We start from the raw sequence: 21,986 nt of genomic DNA on the forward strand, positions 1-21,986 counted from the left end.
CTGAGCTGCATGCAACGGTGACTTTACCTTCCTTTTGGTGTGTTGTGTGGAGTAGAGGCTGGCTGCTGGAGACCACCAAGTTGTTCGTGTCCCAGGGGGTGAGCACCTGCAGACATGCTGGCAGAAAAGGGAAAAACCACTTCCACGGCAATTCTGCTGCTTGAATTTTGAGTGGTACGAACATGAGGCAACACAACCATACTTGAGGGCTGTCCCTGCTGGGCTGTGCAGCATCTCTCTGCTTCTAAACCAGCGTGAGCCCTTCCACAACAGGACCTGCTCTTTTGGTGAGTCTCTGCCACGTGTGCTCTTGAGGGAGAGGGGAAGGAGCCAAGCAGGGGCTCAGAAGGAGGTGGAAAGTGAAAGTTGTTTCCTTTAAGGTTTCGTGCCCACTGTGTAGCTCTCTAACAAAGAGCTTTTCCTAGCATCAGTTTCCAGGTGGCCTTCGAGTCCCCAGCTGTGCAGCAGGCAGTGTCACAGAAGGAAGCGGAGTCAATTCGACACCCGTTTCTCCTGTTTTGCCGTGCAGTGGCAGGACACAGCACTCAGACTGGAACACTCCACCCTCTGATGCCATTGGAAGGCCCTTTTTTTTTTGGGAGCCACTCACTCAGGATGCATCTCCCTCTTGATTTGTACACGAGAGTTACTACTTATTTCATGCTCGTGCTTTTCTGACAGCCAGACAAGATTTTACCTGAGTGTTAACACAACCCCAGTAACAGAGCTAAGCTCAGCTTTCCTAGATCTTTAACAGGTATTTCAGGCTTTTTAGTCAGGAGCCTACAGCTAATACAAATTAAATTACTTCTCTGTTGTCTTCTTCCAGTGTTGCTGGAAGGGCCTGATTCAGCATTACGGGTGCTCACCTCCTTCTCGAGGAATGTTTCTGCTACCTCGTGCTGTGCAGCTGCAGAGGGAAGGCAGCAGCTTTTTCCCTTTCGGCTGACGCCTGCATTAGCAATTTTTGGTTTAAACATTTGCCTTCCTCACCCTGTTAGAGGATCAGTTCAAGCCATGCCCCTCTCACTATTAGAGTAGGATTTAGTCTCTGTATCAGCCAGCTCGGAGATCAGTCCACACTGCTAGAAGGCGAGTTGACTGCCCAGTGGATGGAGACATTAACTCTCCTGGTCATCCCCATATCTCAGCACACTTTGCAAATGGTTCGATGTAACATTCCAGTTGACTGTGTTTTGCCGGTCGTTCCTGATGACTCCGATGAATTCACAGCTGATCTGGTTTGGCAGCCTGTGCCGGGCTGTTTAAATTGCACTGGGGTCTGTGTGGGAGTCACAGGAGACTCTTCCTCTGATCTCGGCCACAGGAGTAACTTGACCAGTTTAAAATAATTTCTGTGCCACTCACCCTTCAAACTAGGAGCAAACACATCTATGTCAGACTCTTACCTGCTCACAGTGGTTCAGTTTCTGTATCGTTCTCACTGAGCAGCTGGGGAGCAGACGAGAATTCATCTCTCCCTTCGTTCCACAGCTCTAGCAAACCACTCTGCCAGGATTTAGTGCCTCAACAGCAGCACCTTCACCTCCTTTACACCCTTCTAGAAGAGAAATGATCATACTGAGAAAAAAAAAATGCCTGGTGCAAAATGTTTAAAAGAATTATTTATTAGCAAGCCCTCTACAAACTGCTGTCAGCACACAGGACGTGTGTACTAGAGGCAGAAGAATCAGAAACATTGCAGTTCCCCGAAACTGGGAGGGCTGTTGCTGCCAGGAGCCCTGTGCTACCGGACTGGGGCTGGAACAAGGGCTCCTACTGCAGGCAGGGAGGTTTTTACGAGGAATTTGTTACATGCTCAGTGCAAGTGCGCTTCCAAAATACAGCAGGGACTACGCAGGATGGAGGGGAGGAGGAGATAAAATCACAAGGACATCAGCACCGTGCTGGACCCAGAAGAATACATGTGATATAAGCCGTAGTTACTGGAAGGTGATGTAGGGGAGGCACCCGAGCAAGGAAGATCCAAGAGGTGAGTTTTCCCTTACGTCTAAAAGAATAACTTGTAAAAAGCTTTATTTCCAGAGCTCTCCCAAAGGTTTATTCTGAACCTCCTGCATGGTTTCCTCTGCAATGGACTTGATTTCTCTGTGCAAGTCTTCTATGCTCTTTGAAGCATCCACCGTCTGTTTCCAAGAGAAAAAAAAACACAAACATGGTCCTCAGTTAACACCACCAAATGAGAAAAACTCACCTTGCTGTTCTGTCTGCTCCCCCCAGTATTGTTACTACTGACGAGCAGTGAAATGAGCTCATTTTACACCTCCTGGGCACTGCTTCTGGAGTGGAACTGGAAAAATACTTTTATTTAGGAATAGACATTTAAGTAGGTGTGGGGCTGGGTGAAGGGAAACGGAAGAAACTGCTGCTGCTGCATGTTGTTTGCCGACAGTCTTTGGGACCTGTGACATAAAGGCAGGTAAACGTTCTTCACCCTGTTCCGTAATCCCCCAGAGACACCAGTAGTTCAGTAGTTCTTCAAAACAAACTCCACCCATGAGAGCAGGAACCTCTAAAAGTCGGTCACGCCATGTTCCAGTTTCCGATTTGTGGGGTGGCTGGTCTGTTTTAACACTACCAGCCGAGGTGGCAACAGGTGGCGGAGCGACAGGACGCTGGTGTTCCTCAGCCTGGCGTCTGACGGACAGCAGCATCGCTCCCGTGTGCTGGAGAGTGACCACAGTGAGCAAAGGGTTTGGTGGAAAGGTGTAGAGAGGTGCAGCCAGTGACCAGATACCTGTTGTTCTGATACTGAGGGGCAGAAACAGGAATGCTAACTAAACCTTTAATGCGTACTGGAACTGGATTTCCACCTCTCCTTCATCTATTCTGATACTTACCTGTTTGATGGTTGTGCACTTTGGGGTATTTTAAATAGATGTGTTGCTTTAAGTGAAAACTCCTTTCAAGCAATGGATAGAAAACAAAAGAAATAACAGAAGACAGGTAATAAGAGAAGTGTGGTTCACTGCTGGAATATCTGGAAAAATCAGAGTTTACAGACAAGTGATAGACAGAGTTATACACAAGTTCCATATTGTCTCACACGACAGCATGCTTATTTTTTAAAATGAATTTTCTGGGGGTTTGTGCTATGGTACACGTTTTCTGTCACCTTATTTTTCCAGTCGTGATGTAGGGAAGGTAATTTTCTAGCGTAACACTGGAATAAAAGTCCTAGTTCGGTGACCGTTGTCCATTTAGGTCCTTCAGATCCTAACAGTACACAAAAACTCGTTCATGTTAGAGAATCATGTTTACCTGAACCAGGCTGTGAAGAATTACTTTTACCTTACACAGTCTGCTCTTTGGGAAATCTGCGTACGTCTCCAGCTCCCGGTGACCAGTAACTTATCTATAACATGTGTCCTCCTACGTCTGCGTGAAAGCTACAGAATAAATGGAAGATGCTGCCCAGATCTCATGATCAAGCACTGGCAGGGTGATGAGATGGTAAAAAAGATGCCCACACTGGAAAACCTCAGCCTGGATGATCTACACACTTCCTCTCTCTGGGATAAGGCTGCTGTCCTCTGCAGAGCGCTCCAAGGGATGAACAAGAAGGAAAAGCGATGGCAGCAGCGTGGGACAACAAAGATCATGTATTTGGAGAGACTTCTGGCAGCAGTAAGACAGCAAATGCTGACATAAACTGGCCATGTGAGAAGGAAGGTGCTTAGCAGTGAGGGAGACACAAGCTGCAAGAGGACCCCAAAAACCTTCAGGGATTCCAGGCTCCTTGGCAGATGCTGCAAGACTCCAAGCAAACAGAGGCAGGTAAGAGCATGGGTGTGTCCCACTGCTTCTAACACAGGTTTGCCAGTTTGTCTTTAAGTAAGAGAATCATAGAATCATAGAATGGTTAGGGCTGGAAGGGACCTTCAAAAGTCATCTAGTCCAACCCCCCTGCAAGGAACAGGGATATCTCCAACTAGATCAGGTTGCTCAGGGCCTCGTCCAACCTGGCCTTGAACGTCTCCAGGGATGGAGCATCCACCACCTCTCTGGGCAACCTGTTCCAGTGTTCTACCACTCTCATGGTAAAAAATTTTTTCCTAATATCCAACCTGAACCTACCTCCCTCTATTTTAAAACCATTACCCCTTGTCCTATCACAACAGGCCCTCCTGAACAGCCTCTCCCCATCTTTCTTGTAGGCCCCCTTGAGCCTTGATTCAATCTTTCTTGAATGATTTCCAGAAAGTTTTTTTGCAAAAGCAAGCAACAAAAATCTTCACCCTCCCCATCCCAACAGGGCCCCGTAGGGTGTCCTGGAACAGAGCAGTGTCCTCTCTGCCACAGAGCCCTTGGCTGATGCCCAGTGTGTCCCCCTGACCAGGAGCAGGAAGGGGGAGCACAGGGAGGCGATGGGCACAATTCAGGAGCTGTCATGAGACAACCCACCCTGGTCTGCGACGGGCCCATTAGGGTTATTTCCTCACCTTCCAGTTTAATGTCTTGTCCTTCATCAGATGATGGAAGGACTGTAGAACTTTCTCTTGGAAGGAGCTGTTCTCGTAACGTTCGTTTCCAAAGTTCCCTCGTTCTGCTGCAGCTTCTGGGTTTAACTGAAGAAACAGAATCAGATCTGGCTTTGGGAGTCCGACGTCAGGCTGTTTGCACCAGTCCAGGCAGAAGTTCTGTCCCAAACAAAGACAACCGAGTTTGAGGTGGAGGAAAAGAATGCAAAGAAAGGAAAAAAAAAAGAAAACTACTCCCAAGTACAAACACCACACAGCTTTAGCGTGGCTCGTTCCGGGCCCATGGAGACTCCTTTTCAAATTCCTACCCTACGCTTCCTCAGCCTACCCAGGTATTTCGGCCCAGACAACAGACAAAGCTTCCCAATTTTCGGATCTTGCTGACAGAATTAAAAACTTCCATGGGGGCACGTGAATCCACAACGTTGTGGAGAGACCACTAAGGCTTGTCCGCTTACTGGTTACCCACGGGGGCACCAGTGATACTATCAGGGTGATGTTTAATGTACCGAGAGTGACTGCGGGGCTCCGGAGGTGAGGGTGCAGGGCACAGGGGTCCAGCATCTCCTTGATCATTCCAGGAAGAGGGGCAGGAACCAGCGTAGGTCAACTCTCAGCTGCACAGCTGGTGTTTCAGGCAGGACTTCGGTTTCTGTTACCGTGGGACAGTCTTTGAGGATGGATGGCTACTGAGCAGGAGCGGGATGCATCGGACGAAGCGGGACAAGAGTGTCTATGCAGACAGACTTGCTAAGCCAGGGAAGAGAGTTTCAAACTACGTCTGTCAGGAGAAGGTTTGCAATCAGAAGAGAACTGAGGATGCGAGGCTGTCCTGGTTTTAGCTGGGACAGAGTCAGCTCTTCTTTTTAGCAGCCAGCAGAGCTCCGTGTTTTGGTTTTACTCCGAGGCTCGCTCTGAGAAGAATGCTGATAGCAAGCTGATGTTTGAGACTCCGAGGGCTTTTCAGTGTGCCAGAGTGCAGAAGCACGGTGGGATAAGGGGGGAGCATATCTGGGACAAGGGGCACACGATTCCCCTTGTGATTTGTGGTGGAACTTAAGATTGAGGCCAAACTGGCCAATCAGTATTCCACATCATGCAGCGTCATGCCCAGTATAAAGGTGAGGGGCAGCCGGACAGACGGGCTTTTGCGCTTCTGCGCTTTTGCTCTATGGCCTTTTTTTTTCTTTCTCTCTCTCCCAGCACTCCCACTCTCGGGGTTCTCTCTCTCTCTCTCTCTCTCTCTCTCTCCCCCCCTCTATTTCGGGGCCTCGCGTTCGTCCGGGATTGCAGCTTCGGGACGAGACGGGCTGCGGATAAGAGGGGGTGGTGAGCATCTACCCTGTGTATTAAATCATCTCTATTAAATCATTCTTATCTCAACCCACGGGTTTCCCGTTTCTCCTTCAATTCTCTCCCTCATCCCTGGGGCTGGGGGAGGGTGAGTGACCAGCTGTGTGGGGTTCAGTTGCCGGAGCGGCCTGACCCACGACAGAGGCCAGGTGGAAATGTCTGAGGGATGATATGATAACGGAGGCTCAACTGGAAGCAGTACAACTGGGGCAGAGCAGTGATGCTGGGGTGGCGCCTGCTACAGACTGCCTGGTTGAAGAGAGGAAGCTGATGAACCTTCTTCAGACAGCTGGAAGAAGGATCACTAGTGCAAGTCCTGGTACTCATGGAGGACCTCAAGCACCTGCCTATCTGCTGGGCACAAGCAATCCAGGTTTCCGGAGCACGCTGAAGGAATTCTTGACCCAGTGATCGATCAGCCAGTGAGGGGAGGTACCCTGCTGGATTTGTTACCCAGAAGCAAGGAAGAACTGATGGAAGATGTGAAGGTCAAGCGCAGCCTTGGCTGCAGGGAACACGAGACAGTGGTTTAAAATCTGGAGAGGTGTCAACGAGACAAACAGAACTGCTAGTGTGGACTACAGGAGAGCAGATTTCTGTTTCTTAGGGACATCTTAGCAGGATGCCCCAGGAAACTCACGTGGAAGACAAAGAGGCCCAGGAGAGCTGGTTGATCTTCCAGGACAGCCTTCTCGGAGTTCAAGAATGAGCACAAGACTCAGGAGGATCTTATAGCTGTGTAGAATGACCCAAAGGGAGGCTGGCAGAGCTGACTTGTCTTGAAGGCAGACAGAGAGAGGCCAAAAGGCACAAGTGAGAACAGGAGAAATTAGGCTAAATTAAGAAAATAATTTTCACTATGAAGGTGAGCAAACACTGCAAGAAGAGCCAAGAAAAGTTGTGGATCTGCATCCCTGGAAGAGCTCAGACTTTGGCTGGATGTGGCCCCGAGCAGCCTGCTTGACATTAGACCTACTCTTGAGCAGGAGGCTGGGCTTCGTGACTTGCACAGGTCCCTTCCAACACACACAGTTCTGTTACTCTTTGCAAATTGATGGGCCACCAGGCATGGCAAGCACGAAGAATCCCAAATAAACTCGCGTGATCGTTCTCCAGAGTCAAACAGGCTGGCTTCTCAACGGCCAGGAGTCTGTCCAGAGAGATGAAATGTAACCAAATTAGTTTCTCTGCTCTTTCTGCGGAAGGGTTAGACCCAGGCAAAGAGATCACGCCAGTAGCTAAGCTGAAACTTCCATCCCTCGATTTCAATCCATGCTTCCCTGGGGGAGGAGCCAGGGCCCCGCGCACTGACATCCATATCAGGCCTCTTAACTGGAGCTGTTTCCCAGACACAGAGAGGAGCAGGGGCTGCCGCAGGTCTCGCTCACCTCTTTGGCACTTGTGAAGGCCACTCCAGAAAAGGCGTATCTGTCAACCACCAGCGTGATCCCTTGATGCAGTTTCTCTTTCATCGATGGTCTGAAAACCATGTGGGAGAAGAAACCATAAATAGTAAGAGTTATACTCCTTTGTAGTGATACAAGTGAAAGGGGTTCCTCTGAAGGACAGCTCATGAGGCCAATGCTTCTGTTGACATACACCATTGCAACCAGATCATTAGAATCATGGAATAGTTTGGGTTGGAAGGGACCTCAAAGATCATCCAGTTCCAACCCCCCTGCCATGGGCAGGGACACCCTCCACTACACCGGGTTGCCCAAAGCCTCATCCAACCTGGCCTTGAACACTTCCAGGGATGGGGCAGCCACAGCTTCTCTGGGCAACCTGTGCCAGTGCCTCACCACCCTCTGAGGGAAGAATTTCTTCCTTATATCCCATCTAAATCTGCCCTCTTCCAGTTTAAAGCCATTAAAGAAGTGTCAGGGTCATCTGTGCTGCCCGTCCCAGATAAACAGCTGTCGGTATTCTGCCCTCCAAGAGATGTTTGGCAAACACCCTGTCAAGACACCCGAGTTCAGGGTGCCCCAGCGCAGGGCACTGCTCCAGGCAGCTCCATGACTTCTACTCGGACGAGAACAGCCTAGTCCTCCTCCCTTTTTAATGGGGCAGGTCTGTGACATGCTCTGTCTCGCTCGGAGAACAGCGTCCTTTGCTCACAACAATGACATTTCCCATTACAGCTCGTCCACCTGCCTTCACTTTCCCAGTTTGCCTGGCACCACCACTACAGCGGAACCAGCAACGCTTTCTCTAAAATGAAAACCATTTTGCAGTACAGATTTCCAGGTAAGAGCAAGAGCCGACACTGGAGATTCGAGGGTGAAAGCAGGGACAGATGTTTATGGCTGAATGCAGCCTTTGGCCCGGGGGAAGTCTGGACACGATTCCTTAACCACGATGTCACTCCCACAGACTTCCTTGCAAAGCAAGGTCTCCTCCTTCAGGAAAGCCAGTAATTTACCAGTCTAGGCTGGCACGGTCTCAGCTCCCCAGTTCTTCAATCCAGTAGAGCACAGGAACTGGAAATCGCACCTGACGATTTCAAGAAACAAACCATGGGATTCGATCTAGGAAGATTAAATCCCAAGTTTTAAGAGGTGCTACCAGTCGTTGGGACATTGCTTCCAGCCACGTTTCCCTTGCTAAACTGGGTCGTACCCTTGCCCGCGCAGTGCCCGCTGCGAGCTAAAATGGCGGGGAGGACTCAAGGCCACCAGTTTTTCTTCTACAACGTAACGGTCCTTACACGTGCTCCCAGCGGTTGGCGGAGAAGAGCAGGTGAACGGTGTGGTCCTCCAGGTTCCGCTCCTTCTCCAGGTAGGAGCTGAGCAGCTGCCCGATCTCCGTTGTTCTCTCTGTAGGAAAGAGGGGGAGAAGGGACGAACGCTGCCCTGAGCCGCTCCGGCCAAGGGGGTGTCTGTCTGTCCTGGGGGAACGGCAGTCTGTCCAGGTCCTGCCTGTCATGGGTGGGAGGGCAGTCTGCCCGGGACGGGGGTCCATGTGTCATGGATAGGAGGGGTCAGTCTGCCTGGGATGGGGGTCCATCTGTCTGTCACAGGTGGGAGGAGTCAGTCTGTTGGGGTTGGGGGTCCGTCTGTCTGTCACGGTGGGAGGGGTCAGTCTGTCCAGGATGGGGGTCCATCTGTCTGTCACGGGTGGGAGGGGTCAGTCTGTCCGGGTTGGGGGTCCGTCTGTCTGTCAGGGGTGGGAGGGGTCAGTCTGTCCAGGATGGGGGTCCATCTATCACGGGTGGGAGGGGTCAGTCTGTCCGGGATGGGGGTCAGTCCATCTGTCTATCACGGGTGGGAGGGGTCAGTCTGCCCGGGACGGGGGTCCATCTATCACGGGTGGGAGGGGTCAGTCTGTCCGGGATGGGGGTCCATCTATCACGGGTGGGAGGGGTCAGTCCATCTGTCACGTGTGGGAGGGGTCAGTCTGTCTGGGACGGGGTCCATCTGTCTGTCACAGGTGGGAGGGGTCAGTCTGTCCGGGATGGGGGTCAGTCCATCTGTCTATCACGGGTGGGAGGGGTCAGTCTGCCCGGGACGGGGGTCCATCTGTCTGTCACGGGTGGGAGGCGATCGGGGCCCGGGTGCCCCACGCGAGCCCTGGCCGGACGCCCCCGCACCCCCCCCCCCCGGGGGCACAGCGACGCGCGGCTGCCCGGCCCTGCGGAACGCTCCCTCCCGTCCCGTCCCGTGCCGGCACCGGCGCGCACCCCTCCCCCAGGCCCCGTACCCGGGAAGCGGAGGAGGTCGGCGCGGTGGCCGGCGGCCCGCAGCGCTTCCACCAGCCGCCGGCCCTGCGTGCTCTTCCCGGCACGATCCACTCCCTCCAGCACGATCAGCGCGCCGCGCCGCCCCGCCATCGCGCGCGCGCGCGCCCCGCCCCCTCCGCCGCCGCCCAGCCAATCGCAGCGCGCTCCGCGGGGCCGCTCTAGGCGGCGGGAGGGCACCGAGGCGCCGCGGGCCTCCGGCGAGGCGGGAAGGGAAGCTCCGCCCCCCGCCGCCGCCGGCCCCGCCCCCTCATGAATATGCAGCAGGAGCGGCCAATGGGCGCCGGGCGCGCCGTGAATACGGGATGAAGCCGCGGCCCTGGTCATGCGGGCGCGGCAGGCGGCGGGAAGCGGCGGCGGGAAGCGGCGGCGGGGCGCAAGATGGCGACCGCCATGTACCTGGAGCACTACCTGGACAGTGAGCGCGGGGCGCCGCGGGGACGGGGGGGCGCGCGGGGGGCGCGGAGAAGGCGGGAACGGGGGCGCGCGGCGGCGGCGGGAGCGCGGGAATTAGAACTGCGCCACGGGCTGGGCGGCGGCGCGCCGCGTCATCACCCGCCGCCGCGGCGCGTCATCGCTGCGCGCCGGGGAGCGGAGCGGGGCGGGGCGGCGGCCGGTTGCGCGGGTCCCTCCGCGCTGCGGCGGGTGGCGGCCGCCCCCCCTCTCTCCCCCCCACCCCGCTCGGGGGTCTGCGCTCTCCGCCCCCGCGGATGCGCGGGTAAGCGCCGGCCCCGCGCGCCGGTGTTCGGCGCGAACGCGCAGCTCACGGTACGTCAGACGGCACCGCGGGTCTCCCGCGCAAAGGCGGCGCTGCCCCCCGTGCGGCGAGGGGGGGGTCTCCGGTTGGCCCGGCCGGTGCGGCGCGCTCGGGATGCTGCCGCGGAGGGAACAGGCGGTTCTCCCAAGAATTCCCTGGGTTTTCCGTTCCAGGCATCGAAAACCTGCCGTGCGAGCTGCAGAGGAACTTCCAGCTGATGCGGGAGCTGGATCAGAGGACGGAAGGTGCGTTCGAGTGTTCCCGTAAGCGGAGGTGATGGAGATCCCGCTGGAGATTCGGCTTTGCGGGAGGTGTTGCCCCTCTCCGGCTTTTCCTTTGCTTCCCCTGAGCGCTGCGCTGCGTTTGTTTCTTTGCTGTGAGGGCTGCAGCTCACAGGACCGGATTTATAGAGTCATAGAGTCACAGAATCATGGAATGGTTTGGGTTGGAAGGGACCTCAAAGATCATCCAGTTCCAACCCCCCTGCCATGGGCAGGGACACCCTCCACTACACCAGGTTGCCCAAAGCCTCATCCAGCCTGGCCTTGAACACTTCCAGGGATGGGGCAGCCACAGCTTCTCTGGGCAACCTGTTCCAGTGCCTCAGCACCCTCAGAGGGAAGAATTTCTTCCTTAGATCTTATGGAAATCTCCCCTCTTCCAGTTTAAAGCCATCACCCCTTGTCCTGTCACTCCACAGCCTTGTCCAAAGCCGCTCTCCAGCTTTCCTGTAGCCCCCCTTTAGGCACTGGAAGGTCTCCCTGGAGCCTTCTCTTCTCCAGGCTGAACAGCCCCAACTCTCTCAGCCTGTCTCCATAGCAGAGGGGCTCCAGCCCTCGGATCATCTCCGTGGCCTCCTCTGGACCTGCTCCAGCAGCTCCATGTCCTTCTTGTGTTGGGGACCCCAGAGCTGAACGCAGCACTGCAGGGGGGTCTCAGGAGAGCAGAGCAGAGGGGCAGAATCCCCTCCCTCGCCCTGCTGCCCACGCTGCTCTGGATGCAGCCCAGGACACGGTTGGCTTTCTGGGCTGCCAGCGCACGGTGCCGGCTCATGTTGAGCTTCTCATCCACCAGTACCCCCAAGTCCTTCTCCTCAGGGCTGCTCTCCATCCATTCTCCACCCAGCCTGTACTTGTGCTTGGGATTGCCCCGACCCATGGGCAGGATTTAATTTTTTTCCCCGGCAGTTACATGTTAATTTGTAGCCATGTGATCGCTGTACCTGATGGCTCGCATCTCCTTCCACATCTGCTGGGTTGCAGATTGCTCTGTCTCTCGCCAGACCGATTGTGTTTCCTTTTTTGAGGTTTGTGTTGGTACCTGGCTGCTCATTAACGGTTTCCAGTTCCATTTATTCAGGTGGTAAATGGCTGTGCAGCAAATGCAACATTTCGCATGTGGCAAGGAAGGGTGAAGTTTGTGAACCCGTGGGGTCAGTCTGATCTTAACGGGGAGCCTCTCCTCTGAATTAACTGTAAAACATTTAAAGAAATCAGAAGCACACCGTTAGTGTTGAAGAGCAATGAAAGTAGTGAAGGGTTTGGAGAACTTGTCCTGTGAGGAGCGGCTGAGGGAGCTGGGACGGGTCAGTCTGGAGAAGAGGAGGCTCAGGGGGGACCTTATCGCACTCTGCAATTACCTGAAAGGGAGTTGTAGGGAGATGGGGGTCGGTCTCTTCTCCCACGTTAGGAATGACAGGACGAGAGGGAATGGCCTCAAGTTACGCCAGGGGAAATTTAGGTTGGATATCAGGAAAAATTTCTTTCCAGAGAGGGTTGTGAACTATTGGAACAGGCTGCCCAGAGAGGTGGTGGAGCCCCCATCCCTGGAGGTGTTGAAAAACCGTGTGGATTTGGTGTTGAGGAACATGGTTTAGGGACCCTGACAGTGCAGGGGGAACGGTTGGACTCGATGATCTTGAGGGTCTCTTCCAACCAGATGATTCTATGAAGAGTGAATACCTTTAACTTCACTTTTTTTCTTTTTTTAAAAAAAAGGTAAATATGTTAAGGAGTCGGAGGAAGTCAGGAGGGGTCTTCTAAATACCATAGAAGGAAAAAATAGTTCCCTTGGAAGACAGCTTTCTCCTGTTGCGTTCCATGTCTCCGCTTTTCAGATAAGAAGGCGGAAATCGACAGCCTGGCGGCAGAGTACGTCGACTCCGTGAAGAACATGTTACCCGAGGAGCGAGTGGAGCACCTGCGGAAAATCCAGAGCGCCTACAGCAAATGCAAAGAGTACAGCGACGACAAAGTGCAGCTGGCCATGCAGACGTACGAGATGGTGAGGATCCCAACCAGTGAGCCTTTTGTACTCTGGAGTGGGGCTGCTGGTGGACGTGGAAGATGCTTCCGCAGCGTCCGTTTTCCCTGATGTATTAATGTTTTTACGTAAATATTTTACTGGAACAAATTCTTAGTCCTCAAACTTGTTTTTCTTACTGTTGTCCTCACAAAAAAGCCTCCTCTTGTCTTAGCAGGTTTCGTGTCAAGTCGTTTCCTCTTCTGTTGAGGAGTTTAAATGAGTTTATCCCACTTGGAGGTTGCTTGATCGATAGTGCCTGTCTGCTGTGGAATAAGAGCAGCAAATTTACCCCACTCCCTCCTCCCCAGCAGCTCCCCTGTCACCCAGGAGTTTATTTAGAGCTGGTCTTACTCATAAGCAACGTTTTTGAAGTCAACTTCCATATTATATTGTGGAGTAGTGGAGGGAAATCTGCTCAGTTACTTTGGTTTCCAAGGGACAAAAGAATGGAGATGCATCAGCCCTGCCTGACTCTCCTTGGTGGACCTGGTGGGAAAATCTCACTTCTTCAGAAGCAGCTTTCCACTTTTCTCTTCTTCTGCCACTACTCCTGTGTCCATTTAGCTGTCTCTTGAATAATTCTTGCCTTTGTGTGTTTACCCCCTAGATAAAACTTGACCAAGGGGAGTCCTTTTGACTGTAATTAGCGTGTTCCATCCAGCTTCTAGAGGTGCTTTGGGTTCTGTTACATCTGCAGCTCCAGTATTGCCCATCAAATACTGCAGAAAAGTAGATGATTTCACAGGGATTGAAAAGTGTCCCAGACAACCACTGATGGAAGGACGAGGTAGTGCAGCAGCACGGTTTGGGGGTGGTGGCTTTAAATATTTGTGCTACGTCGCTGTTCTGTAAGCCACATTATTGCCACCAGGGTGGTGCAAGGTACTCACCTGATGTATTGACCTGAGGTTGGAGATGGTCAGTGGTCACCTGCCTGTGTTTATTACTGAATTTCTTCCAACAGCATGCTAGGGAAACGCCAGAAAAAACAGGTGGATCTACATTTCAGGGGCGTTAGTTGAATAATGTATTTTGAAAACTGCAGAGAGAAAACAGGGTTTTTTTTAATATCTCTTCTTGTCTTGTTTTGTTCTGCAAACTGTTAGTCTGAGTTGCTTTCACTCTCCTCCTCCCCCCTCTTTTCCTTCCTTTCTCTCCATAGAGGGATTGGGTCCTCTTGCTTTTGCCTGTTTTCCTTGGGCTTTTTGGTTTGCTCTCCACCTTAGTTCCCGTTGCACGTGCCATTTCCCTTTCCCAGTTTGGGACCCGTTTCACGCCTTGCTCTGAAGCAGTATGCTCCTGCTCATGCCGGTAACGGCCAAGTTACTAGATCTTCCTGTTTCTGTTGGGGATTTCTTTTTTTTTATTTTAATTCAGCTCACGGTGTCCCATTCCGTGCAGGTGGATAAGCACATCCGCCGGCTGGATGCAGACTTGGCACGCTTCGAAGCGGATCTGAAAGATAAACTGGAAGGCAGTGATTTTGAAAACCCTGGATCTCGGAGCCTGAAAAGTGCGTGAATTCTACATGTTTGCCAGCCTTTTCCAGCACTGAGCCTGTCTAACCAGAAGGGGTTTAAAGGGAGCTGTTATTCCCGGAGGAAGAACTGACTTACTGTCTCTGCTTGCTGGATCATCCTGAGGTGGCCCACGGTTACTGGTTGTAAGGAGGCTGCTGGCTAAGAGGGCACTAACTGAGTGCCCTCTGCATTGAGGGCACTGAATTTGAACTGAATTCTTGCAGCTCTTGAGTGTAACAGCCTCAGTGTCAGGCTCGGTCTGGTTACTGAGTAAGTTGTGAGATCTTTTTGAGGAGAAGAGGTTTTCCTGTTTTCCTCCTCTTACTGGAATTTGAATGCTCATCAGGCTGGGAAGGGCAGGGGTGATCAGCAGCTACAAGGAGGGTGACAGTTTCTGTAATGTGTACTAGAAATGATTTCATGTCATATGATCAGAGTGAAATTTGAGCTGTGGTTCACAGGGGCGCAGCTTTATGCCTTTGAACTGTGAAATAAGAGGTAAGGTCAGGGATGTGGAAATAATTAGTTACTCAGTAACTAACATAACTGGCTGAGTTTAAAAATATAATGATGTTTTTTTAAAAAAAATTACGACACGTCTAATCAGATATGATGCTGTTTATGTCTGTGCAACAATACGGGCTGATGTTGTACTGCAGTGATTTAATTGTCAAAACTGGGAGCGCAGGAGTTTACTTGCTACCTTGGCATGTTTGTGGCATAAAAATATATTTCAGAACCAGCATTCGTGTTCAATTACATATGAAAGAAGGATTTCAAACCAATAAAGGCATCGAAAGACAAACATTCTTCTGGCACTCAAATAAATGGAAACGATGGGATTTTTTTTTTTCCTTTACAGAGGGACGAAGTCAGAAAGACAAAAGAGGCTCTCGCGGCCGGGGCAGGCGAACGTCTGAAGAAGACACACCAAAGAAGAAGAAACTCAAAGGAGGGTAAGGCACACCCGGTCACAGCTCCGGTGACTTTGGCTTGGCACTTGATGAATTTTCCAGAAGCTCATGTTCCCCTATTTATGACTCCTGTCTGGATGGTGGGCGGTGTTGGAGTGTTCGGGTCTTATTCCGTTTCATTAGTGTCCTGCTTAGGATGAGTCAGCTCTGTTGATTAACTCCTTGCTTGGCATGTGGAAACTTGGCATGCTTGGAATGCCCTCTGGAAGGACAAGATCAGCGTCTCTGCCGCTGTTGGCAAGCTGGGAGAAAATAGATTTGATTTTTGTCGTGCGGCTGTTTTTAACAGTTGCTTGTAGCCTTGGTTGTAAAAAGAAACACTTGCCCGTTGAGACAAAACCTGGTGTTGTGTTGTTGTTCTAGACATCTTGGAGAGTTTTGGGGGTTGTTTTCGAACAATCATGTCCTAAATAGTCTTGAGTAATCTGATTTGGTTTCGTGAACCGCAGAAGAATCCTCTCTATCATATGGTTTGTATCAGAGGGGCCCTGGTAATTTTAATTTTCCAGTTGGCTAAATAGTGGGACAGAAAAGAAGAAAAGTAGTTTCCACTGAGTGTTACTGACATGTCAACTTAATACATTCCTATCAGAGCAAGGGGGTTCACTGATACCTGGCAAGGAGAAAAAAATATATGTATTAAAACTGATTTTTGGGGAAAAAAAAATCAGATTCTTCTGTCCGCAAGCAGAAGTGATCTGTATGTTGGTTTTGTTACTGTAGTCAAGGAATCATGGAATGGTTTGGGTTGGAAGGGACCTCAAAGATCACCTAGTTCCAGCCCCTCTGCCATGGGCAGGGACACCTTCCACTACACCAGGTTGCTCAAAGCCTCATCCAACCTGGCCTTGAACATTTCCAAGTAGTCATGGCATCTACAAATCATTCTCTTAATCCTTTATAGTCAAGCTCATTAATCACTGGATAATATGTGATAATGTAATCTAAAACCTGAAGCAGAGTCAGTGTGTTTTGGGGAAGATGATATTGTTAAAGACTGATTTTCTGGAGTGGGATTCACATCTTGGAAACGTGGTGTCGCCTACAACTGAGAAGTGTTTTATCGTCCGTCTGTCCTTGTCCACAGATCTGAGTTTGCTGATACCATCCTGTCGGTGCATCCCTCGGATGTCCTGGACATGCCAGTGGACCCCAACGAACCTACCTACTGCCTGTGTCACCAGGTGTCCTACGGAGAAATGATTGGCTGTGACAACCTAGACGTAAGCCTAGCTGATTTCTTTTCAGGTGTTTGCAACATCACAGCACTGTGAAATCTGAGGAGGAGGGCGGGTACTTGCTCAATTAGATCGTACAAAACGAAAGGAACGTTTGTGAAACGCTGAACTTCTCACTCTGTGGGTTTTTCCTTTCTTGCTTTTCAGTGCCCGATTGAATGGTTCCACTTCGCTTGCGTGGACCTCACCACCAAACCGAAAGGGAAATGGTGAGTATGACAATGTACAGCCCTTTGAATTTTTATCAGGCTACGATTTGCAGCCATAAGCATCACGATAAGCATGAAAACCCTGTTGTGACCCTTCCTGATGGAGGAGCTTTGCTCTTGTCAGCAGGGGGTTTGCATCCTCTGTGGGTTGGGGCTGTGTTTGTGTGAAGGTAGAAGGGCAGCCTTCTTCCTGTAGGCTGCTTCCACAGGAGTCTTGATTGCTGTGGATTGTGGTGGGAGCAAAGCAAGGACCCAGGTGTATGCAAAATTGCATGAGCAGGTTTTGATTTGAGGCTTCTGCACACGTGTGCATGTTACATCTCAGGTTTGCTGTATTATCACCTAGTTCTGGCCGTGGTTAGAACTGAGGAGAGACATGTATGTATTAATTTTTTTTTTTTTACTTCTGGGAGCAAAGTTTGAAGACTGCTCGAGGTTTGCTTATGTATGTGCTCATCTTGGAAAGATTCATAGGCTTGTTCCGTACTTACTTTCTGTTTGATGGACTGATCTCATCTGATGAACGAGGTGGCTATTGTGGTTTAACCCAGCTGGCCACTAAACACCACCCCGCAGCCACTCGCTCACCCTTCCCTAGCCCCAGGAGATGAGGAAGAGAATTAAAGGGGAAAAGGGAAGGAGACTCATGGGTTGAGATAAGAACAATTTAATAATCGAAATAAAATAAACTAAAAATAACAATGTGTGATCATACATCAAATGATGATAATGCATACAAACAAGTGATGCGCGGTGTGATTCTTCACCACCCGCTGATCAACACCTGACCTGTCCTGGCTAGTGATCCCAAAGCAGAGAAGTCCCAAAACTGCAATCCCAGAAGAGTGAGAGCCCCGAAAAGAGATCTGAAGAAAGTGAGAGCGCCTCATAAACTTCCCAGACAACCCTCATCCATATACTGGGCATGACATTGCATGATGTGGAATATTCCGTTGGCCAGTTTGGGCCTCAGTCCTCCGTCTGTACTCAAATCCTGAGCTGGGAGTTGTGGGTCCTCTGTCCCAGCCGTGCTTCCCACCAGCCTGGTGTGCTCCTGCACGCTGCCAGAACACGGGCAGCTGGAAAGTCCTTGAGGTCTCAGCAACACCCATAACCATCAGTGTGTTGCCGACATTATTCTTACACCAAATCCCAGACCGAATCCAAAACACAGCACACTTCTAGGTGCTGAAAACTGACTTTGTCAGGAACTAATCACTGCCTCTTCTTTTCCCTGCAGGTTTTGTCCTCGTTGTGTTCAGGAAAGAAAGAAAAAGAAATAAGGAGTAGAGGGGAATGCGTCCTCTGAGGCAAGAAGAATTTAATATATTTCTTCATTCACGTTGCAATATTATCTTTTTTTTTTTTTTTTTTTAACCTACCTTCCTTTGTTTTCTGGTATGATATTTAATTGCCAGTTGTAATTCCTGTCCTTTCACAAGAAAAGGACTTTGGGAGGGAGGGGATGTGCCATGGGGATTTTATTTAAGTTACACTTGCACAGCACTGAAATTGGTGTTACTGCGAAGTGCTCGGGCAGCCGGGAGCTGCAGTCTGTGCCAGTTTGTAGGAATCTGTGAACGAAACCACGTCAGGCATTGCAGCAGAACGAGGTACCTGTGTCCTCAGCATCGGCATCATTGAAAGAGTTTAGGCCTGGAGCTTAGCATGGTAGGGAAGAAGGAATTTTTCTCCAGCATAGCCTGCAGGAGAGAAGTAGGCTCCGTTGTTCGGGCGCGAAGTCGGTTTGTCGTGCAGTGGTGTAGTGCAGAAAGGAACAGGAAAGCTGGTTGGCTGTTTCCAGCGTTTCTTGCCTCAAAGCCAAGTACTGTGCTTAGTTTCAACAGGGCAGGATGGGAGAGAGGTGTGATCCTGTCTTCTCTTTGGGGAGTTTCTCCTGTCTGCCTTTGCACTGCCTTGATTCTCGATCTTGCCTCCATTCACGTGAACCTTAACAGAAAGAAACCGTCAGACTTTTCATCTCCTTCCAGAAAAGGTTTGTCTCTTTTGGGAGAAAACCTTTAAAATAGTGAAGGAATTGTTCTGCACTGCTCCTTAGTGACAGCAACACTGAGAGAGCCTGTTATCTTTCCTGGCTGTGTCCGTTTCCCTGAAGATCCTTTAAGTACGTTACTGTGAAGACGAAACCTACAGTGTTCTTGCAGAGATAGAAGGTGGGATTTATTAATAAAATAAGATGAAGGCCTCATTCTTGTTACTTCTGCTTGCCTGTCTTGCACCTTGCATACATCAGGAAAACAAGCTTTAAGGGGAGGCTCCGTGAGGACGATGCGTACCCGTCCGTGATGGTGCAAAGCTGAAGGGCGGCGTGTGACAGCTTGGTGGGGTTTTTGAATAGCATCTCCTCGGAAGCACTGCTGTTGAAGCAAGCTATTCAGTAGGAAATATTTAAAATTACGTCTTATCTTCCTTTTTTTTTTTTTTTAGCAGGGGCATATTTGCATATTCTTGACTTCTTTAAGCTGCCTTTCAGATGATGAATGTGAATCCTTGCTGTCCTGACCGTGTCAGTTGCTGCAGCGGAAGGAAAAGAAGGGAAATCAGGATTAGGAAGACAAAAGTCTTTCTGGTTTTTCCTTCCTCTGAGCTATAGTGGATCCAGAAGTTGAGGGAAGAGCAGAGAGAACTCTTGTCTTCATAGATATCTCCTGTACTACAAGGCTTCCCCACCTGCAATAAGAGATGTTGTGGGGAAAGGTGGTTCTGCTGGAGGAGGGGAGGGGAAAAAAAAGCCCCAAACCAACTCCCCCTGCAGCAGTACAGCCCAGGGCTCATGAACGTGGCCGGCTGTGGTCCCTGACAGATTTTGGGGGCCACTCTGTGCAGGGCTGTGTACTGCTTTGCATACCATTGTGCAGGAGCTCTTGGTATAGACTGCTGGAAAGGCAGAACAAACTTCCAGATGAGCTTTTGTTCTGCTGTAAAAACAATCTGAGTAAACAGTAGGGAAGGGAAAAAAAAAAAAACATGAATCACTTCTAGTCAGGTTGTGGCACCTGTTTCCAAAAGAAAAAAAGGGTTTGGGTTTGGTTTTTTTTTATTTCCCTGTTTTACTGACCCTTTTCTTTGTGTTTTGCGATGAAAGAAAGTAGAACACGGCTCTTGCCAGTTTTCCTTCCCTGCTTTGCTCCGTTGGGCTTTGCAGATGCTGCAGGTACGTCAAGACTGACATAGAAGAAACCTCTTGATACCGAGACAGTTTTTCTGTGAACATTTTGATTTATTGCATCTGCTATGGGGGGAAAAAAAAAACCCTAAGCTGTCTCCAGGGTCCTTTTGTTTAAAGCATGGTGCTGCACGTGCCTTCGCTGCGTCGCATCACTCCGTGAAGTTTCCCCAGTGATGTTTACAAGATGATGTCATCGTTGCTGTTGTAATAGCACCCGGAGAGCACGCAGGCTAACCGAAAGCGGATTGCTGGAGGGAAGAGGGAGGAAAAGCACAGGCACACGAACCTGGACCTCTAGGAATACAATCAGCCCGCTTTTTCTTTCCACCTCCGTTCTGGAGAGTAAATTGAAGGGTGATACCTGGTGAGCCAGCCTGTAGAGACCTGTACCTCATTGCCCTGCCGCACTGGATTGATGTAGGAGCATCTGCTGTGTCCTGAGGACTGGTGTTGATGCCATTCCAGGTTTTATTTTCCCCTTCCATCCAATGGTATTGTATACAACTTTTTTTTTTTTTTTTTCCCTTCACTTTAGGCTTTATTAGTAGCGTGTCACCAGAGATTAAGCGTTTGATTTGCAACTATCTCACAATTCCATCACACCTCTCTGGAGGCCTTACTGGAAACGCGTAGCTGTGGGTGAGGCAGGGTGAAGCTGAGCGCCCTCAGCTCAGGACAGATGGTCAGGTAGGATGGCAAAACGCCTTCCATCAGCCAGTGCTTTCCGGGACTGGGAAGTGCAGGAATTTTCTGGTTTAACCAGCACAGCAAAAAGAAAAATACGCTCTAGAGGTCAGCATCAGGTGCAGAGGGAGAGATACTTCGCAGGAATCGCGAGCGGTGTGAGATGCGACGTACTCCTCTTCGTTATGATGTAACGTCTCGACGTGTCAGAACTCCTGGCGTCAGCCACCAGCAATAAACCGTCCCGCTCCGAACCAGCACGGGGGCTCCGACGGGCTCAGGAGCGACTCTTGGCCACGGGCACCTGACTTTGGAGATTTGTAAGACTCCTTAGAGACAGAAACACCAGTAGCCTTCATTTTTTTTGCTTACGGAAGGATTTAAATCTTTCTCCTGAGTTTTGAATGTACAGTGTTAAATATACTTTTCTGGAGGAGGGTGAACGAGACTGTGATACACAAAAAGGAATGTTCCACTAAAGATTGTCCGAGCACCCAAATACCCTGCGGGGCTCAGCTTTATTGCAGCGCGTCCAAACTGGAGGTGAAATGACTTTAAACCTGATTGTTCTATTTTTTTAAAGGAATTTGATCTATGTTCCCTTTATAAATGTGAGAGGATATAAATCTTTTTATTAAAAAAAAAAACGGGAAAAAAGAAAAAAAGGGGGGGGAAGGGGGAAAAAAAAGAAAAAAGGCGGGGAAGGAAGAAAAAGGAAAAAAAGGGGGGGAAGGGGGAAAAAAAGAAAAGGGGGGAAGGAAGGAAAAGGAAAAAAGGGGGAACAAAGGGGAAAGGGAGGGGAAAAAGAAAAAAGGGTAAGGGGGGAAGAAAAAGGGGAAATAGAGAATGGGGGAAGAGAGAAAAGCGGGGGAAGAGAGAAAGGGGGGGAATAGAAAAGGGGGGAGAAGAGAAGGGGGAAGAAAAAGGGGAAAGGGGGGAAGAAAAAGGGGAAAGGGGGGAAGAAAAAAGGGAAAGGGGGGAAGAAAAGGGAAAGGGGAGAAAAGGGGAAAAGGGGGGGGAAGAAAAAGAGGAAGAGGGAAAAAAAAAAAGGAGGAAAGCGAAAGGGGGGGAAAGAAGGAAAGGGGAAAAAAGAAAGGGGAAGGGGGAAAAGAAAAAAGGGGAGAAAGAAGGGAAAAGGGAAAGAAGAGAAAAAAGGAGGGGGAAGGGGAAAAAGGAAAAAAGGGGAAAAGGACAAAGGGGGAAAAAAGGGAAAAAAAAGGAAAACAATTAAAAAAAGAAAAAAGGATAAAAAAGGGAAAAAAGTAGACTAAACCCGTAAATCTGTATTTTTGGGTCCTGTTACAGATGCTGGATATGTTGTTACAAATAAAAGTATTTTTGGGAACGGACGTGCGGGAGCGCCTCTGTCGGGGATGGGGGGGGGGGGGGGGGGGGGGGGGGGGGGGGCGGCGCTGCGGCCTCCCGCCGCCAGGGGCGCTGCCGCCCGCGCTCCGCCGTGCCCGCCGCGGGCGGGCGGTGCGTGCCCGTGCCCGGTGCCGCCCCCTCACACAGCCGGCGC

At 50.6% G+C, this 21,986-nt stretch overlaps 2 protein-coding genes across 6 annotated transcripts; one reads left to right on the top strand and one right to left on the bottom strand.

Moving 5' to 3' along the window:
- Positions 1-1,275: 1,275 nt before the first annotated feature.
- On the bottom strand, positions 1,276-9,684 carry DTYMK (deoxythymidylate kinase). 4 transcript variants are annotated; one of them, XM_086618713.1, is made up of 7 exons: positions 9,555-9,684; positions 8,563-8,671; positions 8,199-8,219; positions 7,825-7,853; positions 7,244-7,413; positions 4,464-4,661; positions 1,276-2,147 (listed from the first exon to the last, which is right to left on the bottom strand). In XM_086618713.1, the coding sequence occupies exons 1-7, from the start codon at positions 9,682-9,684 to the stop codon at positions 2,037-2,039; spliced, it is 768 nt and encodes a 255-aa protein (XP_086474839.1). In that variant the 3' UTR covers positions 1,276-2,036. The 4 variants fall into 4 exon arrangements, with proteins under 4 accessions (XP_086474839.1, XP_086474842.1, XP_086474840.1 ...); XM_086618716.1 differs by lacking the exons at positions 7,825-7,853; positions 8,199-8,219 and having other exon boundaries at positions 4,464-4,589; positions 7,244-7,334; XM_086618714.1 differs by lacking the exons at positions 7,825-7,853; positions 8,199-8,219 and having other exon boundaries at positions 7,244-7,334.
- A 255-nt stretch (positions 9,685-9,939) lies between these two features.
- ING5 (inhibitor of growth family member 5) lies at positions 9,940-21,133 on the top strand. 2 transcript variants are annotated; one of them, XM_086618719.1, is made up of 9 exons: positions 9,940-10,009; positions 10,522-10,593; positions 12,465-12,631; positions 14,054-14,165; positions 15,035-15,128; positions 16,234-16,369; positions 16,532-16,593; positions 17,834-17,903; positions 20,319-21,133. In XM_086618719.1, the coding sequence occupies exons 1-8, from the start codon at positions 9,973-9,975 to the stop codon at positions 17,874-17,876; spliced, it is 723 nt and encodes a 240-aa protein (XP_086474845.1). In that variant the 5' UTR covers positions 9,940-9,972; the 3' UTR covers positions 17,877-17,903; positions 20,319-21,133. The 2 variants fall into 2 exon arrangements, with proteins under 2 accessions (XP_086474845.1, XP_086474844.1); XM_086618718.1 differs by lacking the exon at positions 9,940-10,009 and adding an exon at positions 10,308-10,359.
- The last annotated feature ends 853 nt before the right edge of the window (positions 21,134-21,986 follow it).

The sequence above is a fragment of the Tauraco erythrolophus genome, chromosome 11, assembly GCF_009769465.1.
Source record: "Tauraco erythrolophus isolate bTauEry1 chromosome 11, bTauEry1.pri, whole genome shotgun sequence".
NCBI classification, from domain to species: domain Eukaryota; kingdom Metazoa; phylum Chordata; class Aves; order Musophagiformes; family Musophagidae; genus Tauraco; species Tauraco erythrolophus.

Coding starts and splice junctions, on each gene's coding strand:
- ING5 (XM_086618719.1), top strand. CDS start 9,973: ATGGCGACCGCCATGTACCTGGAGCACTACCTGGACA. Junction 10,010..10,521: donor CCTGGAGCACTACCTGGACA/GTGAGCGCGGGG, acceptor TTTCCGTTCCAG/GCATCGAAAACCTGCCGTGC. Junction 16,370..16,531: donor TTGGCTGTGACAACCTAGAC/GTAAGCCTAGCT, acceptor CTTGCTTTTCAG/TGCCCGATTGAATGGTTCCA.
- DTYMK (XM_086618713.1), bottom strand. CDS start 9,684: ATGGCGGGGCGGCGCGGCGCGCTGATCGTGCTGGAGGGAGTGGATCGT. Junction 8,220..8,562: donor GCCAACCGCTGGGAGCACGT/GTAAGGACCGTT, acceptor AGTCTGTGGGAG/TGACATCGTGGTTAAGGAAT. Junction 4,662..7,243: donor CCTTCACAAGTGCCAAAGAG/GTGAGCGAGACC, acceptor TGTTTGGGACAG/AACTTCTGCCTGGACTGGTG.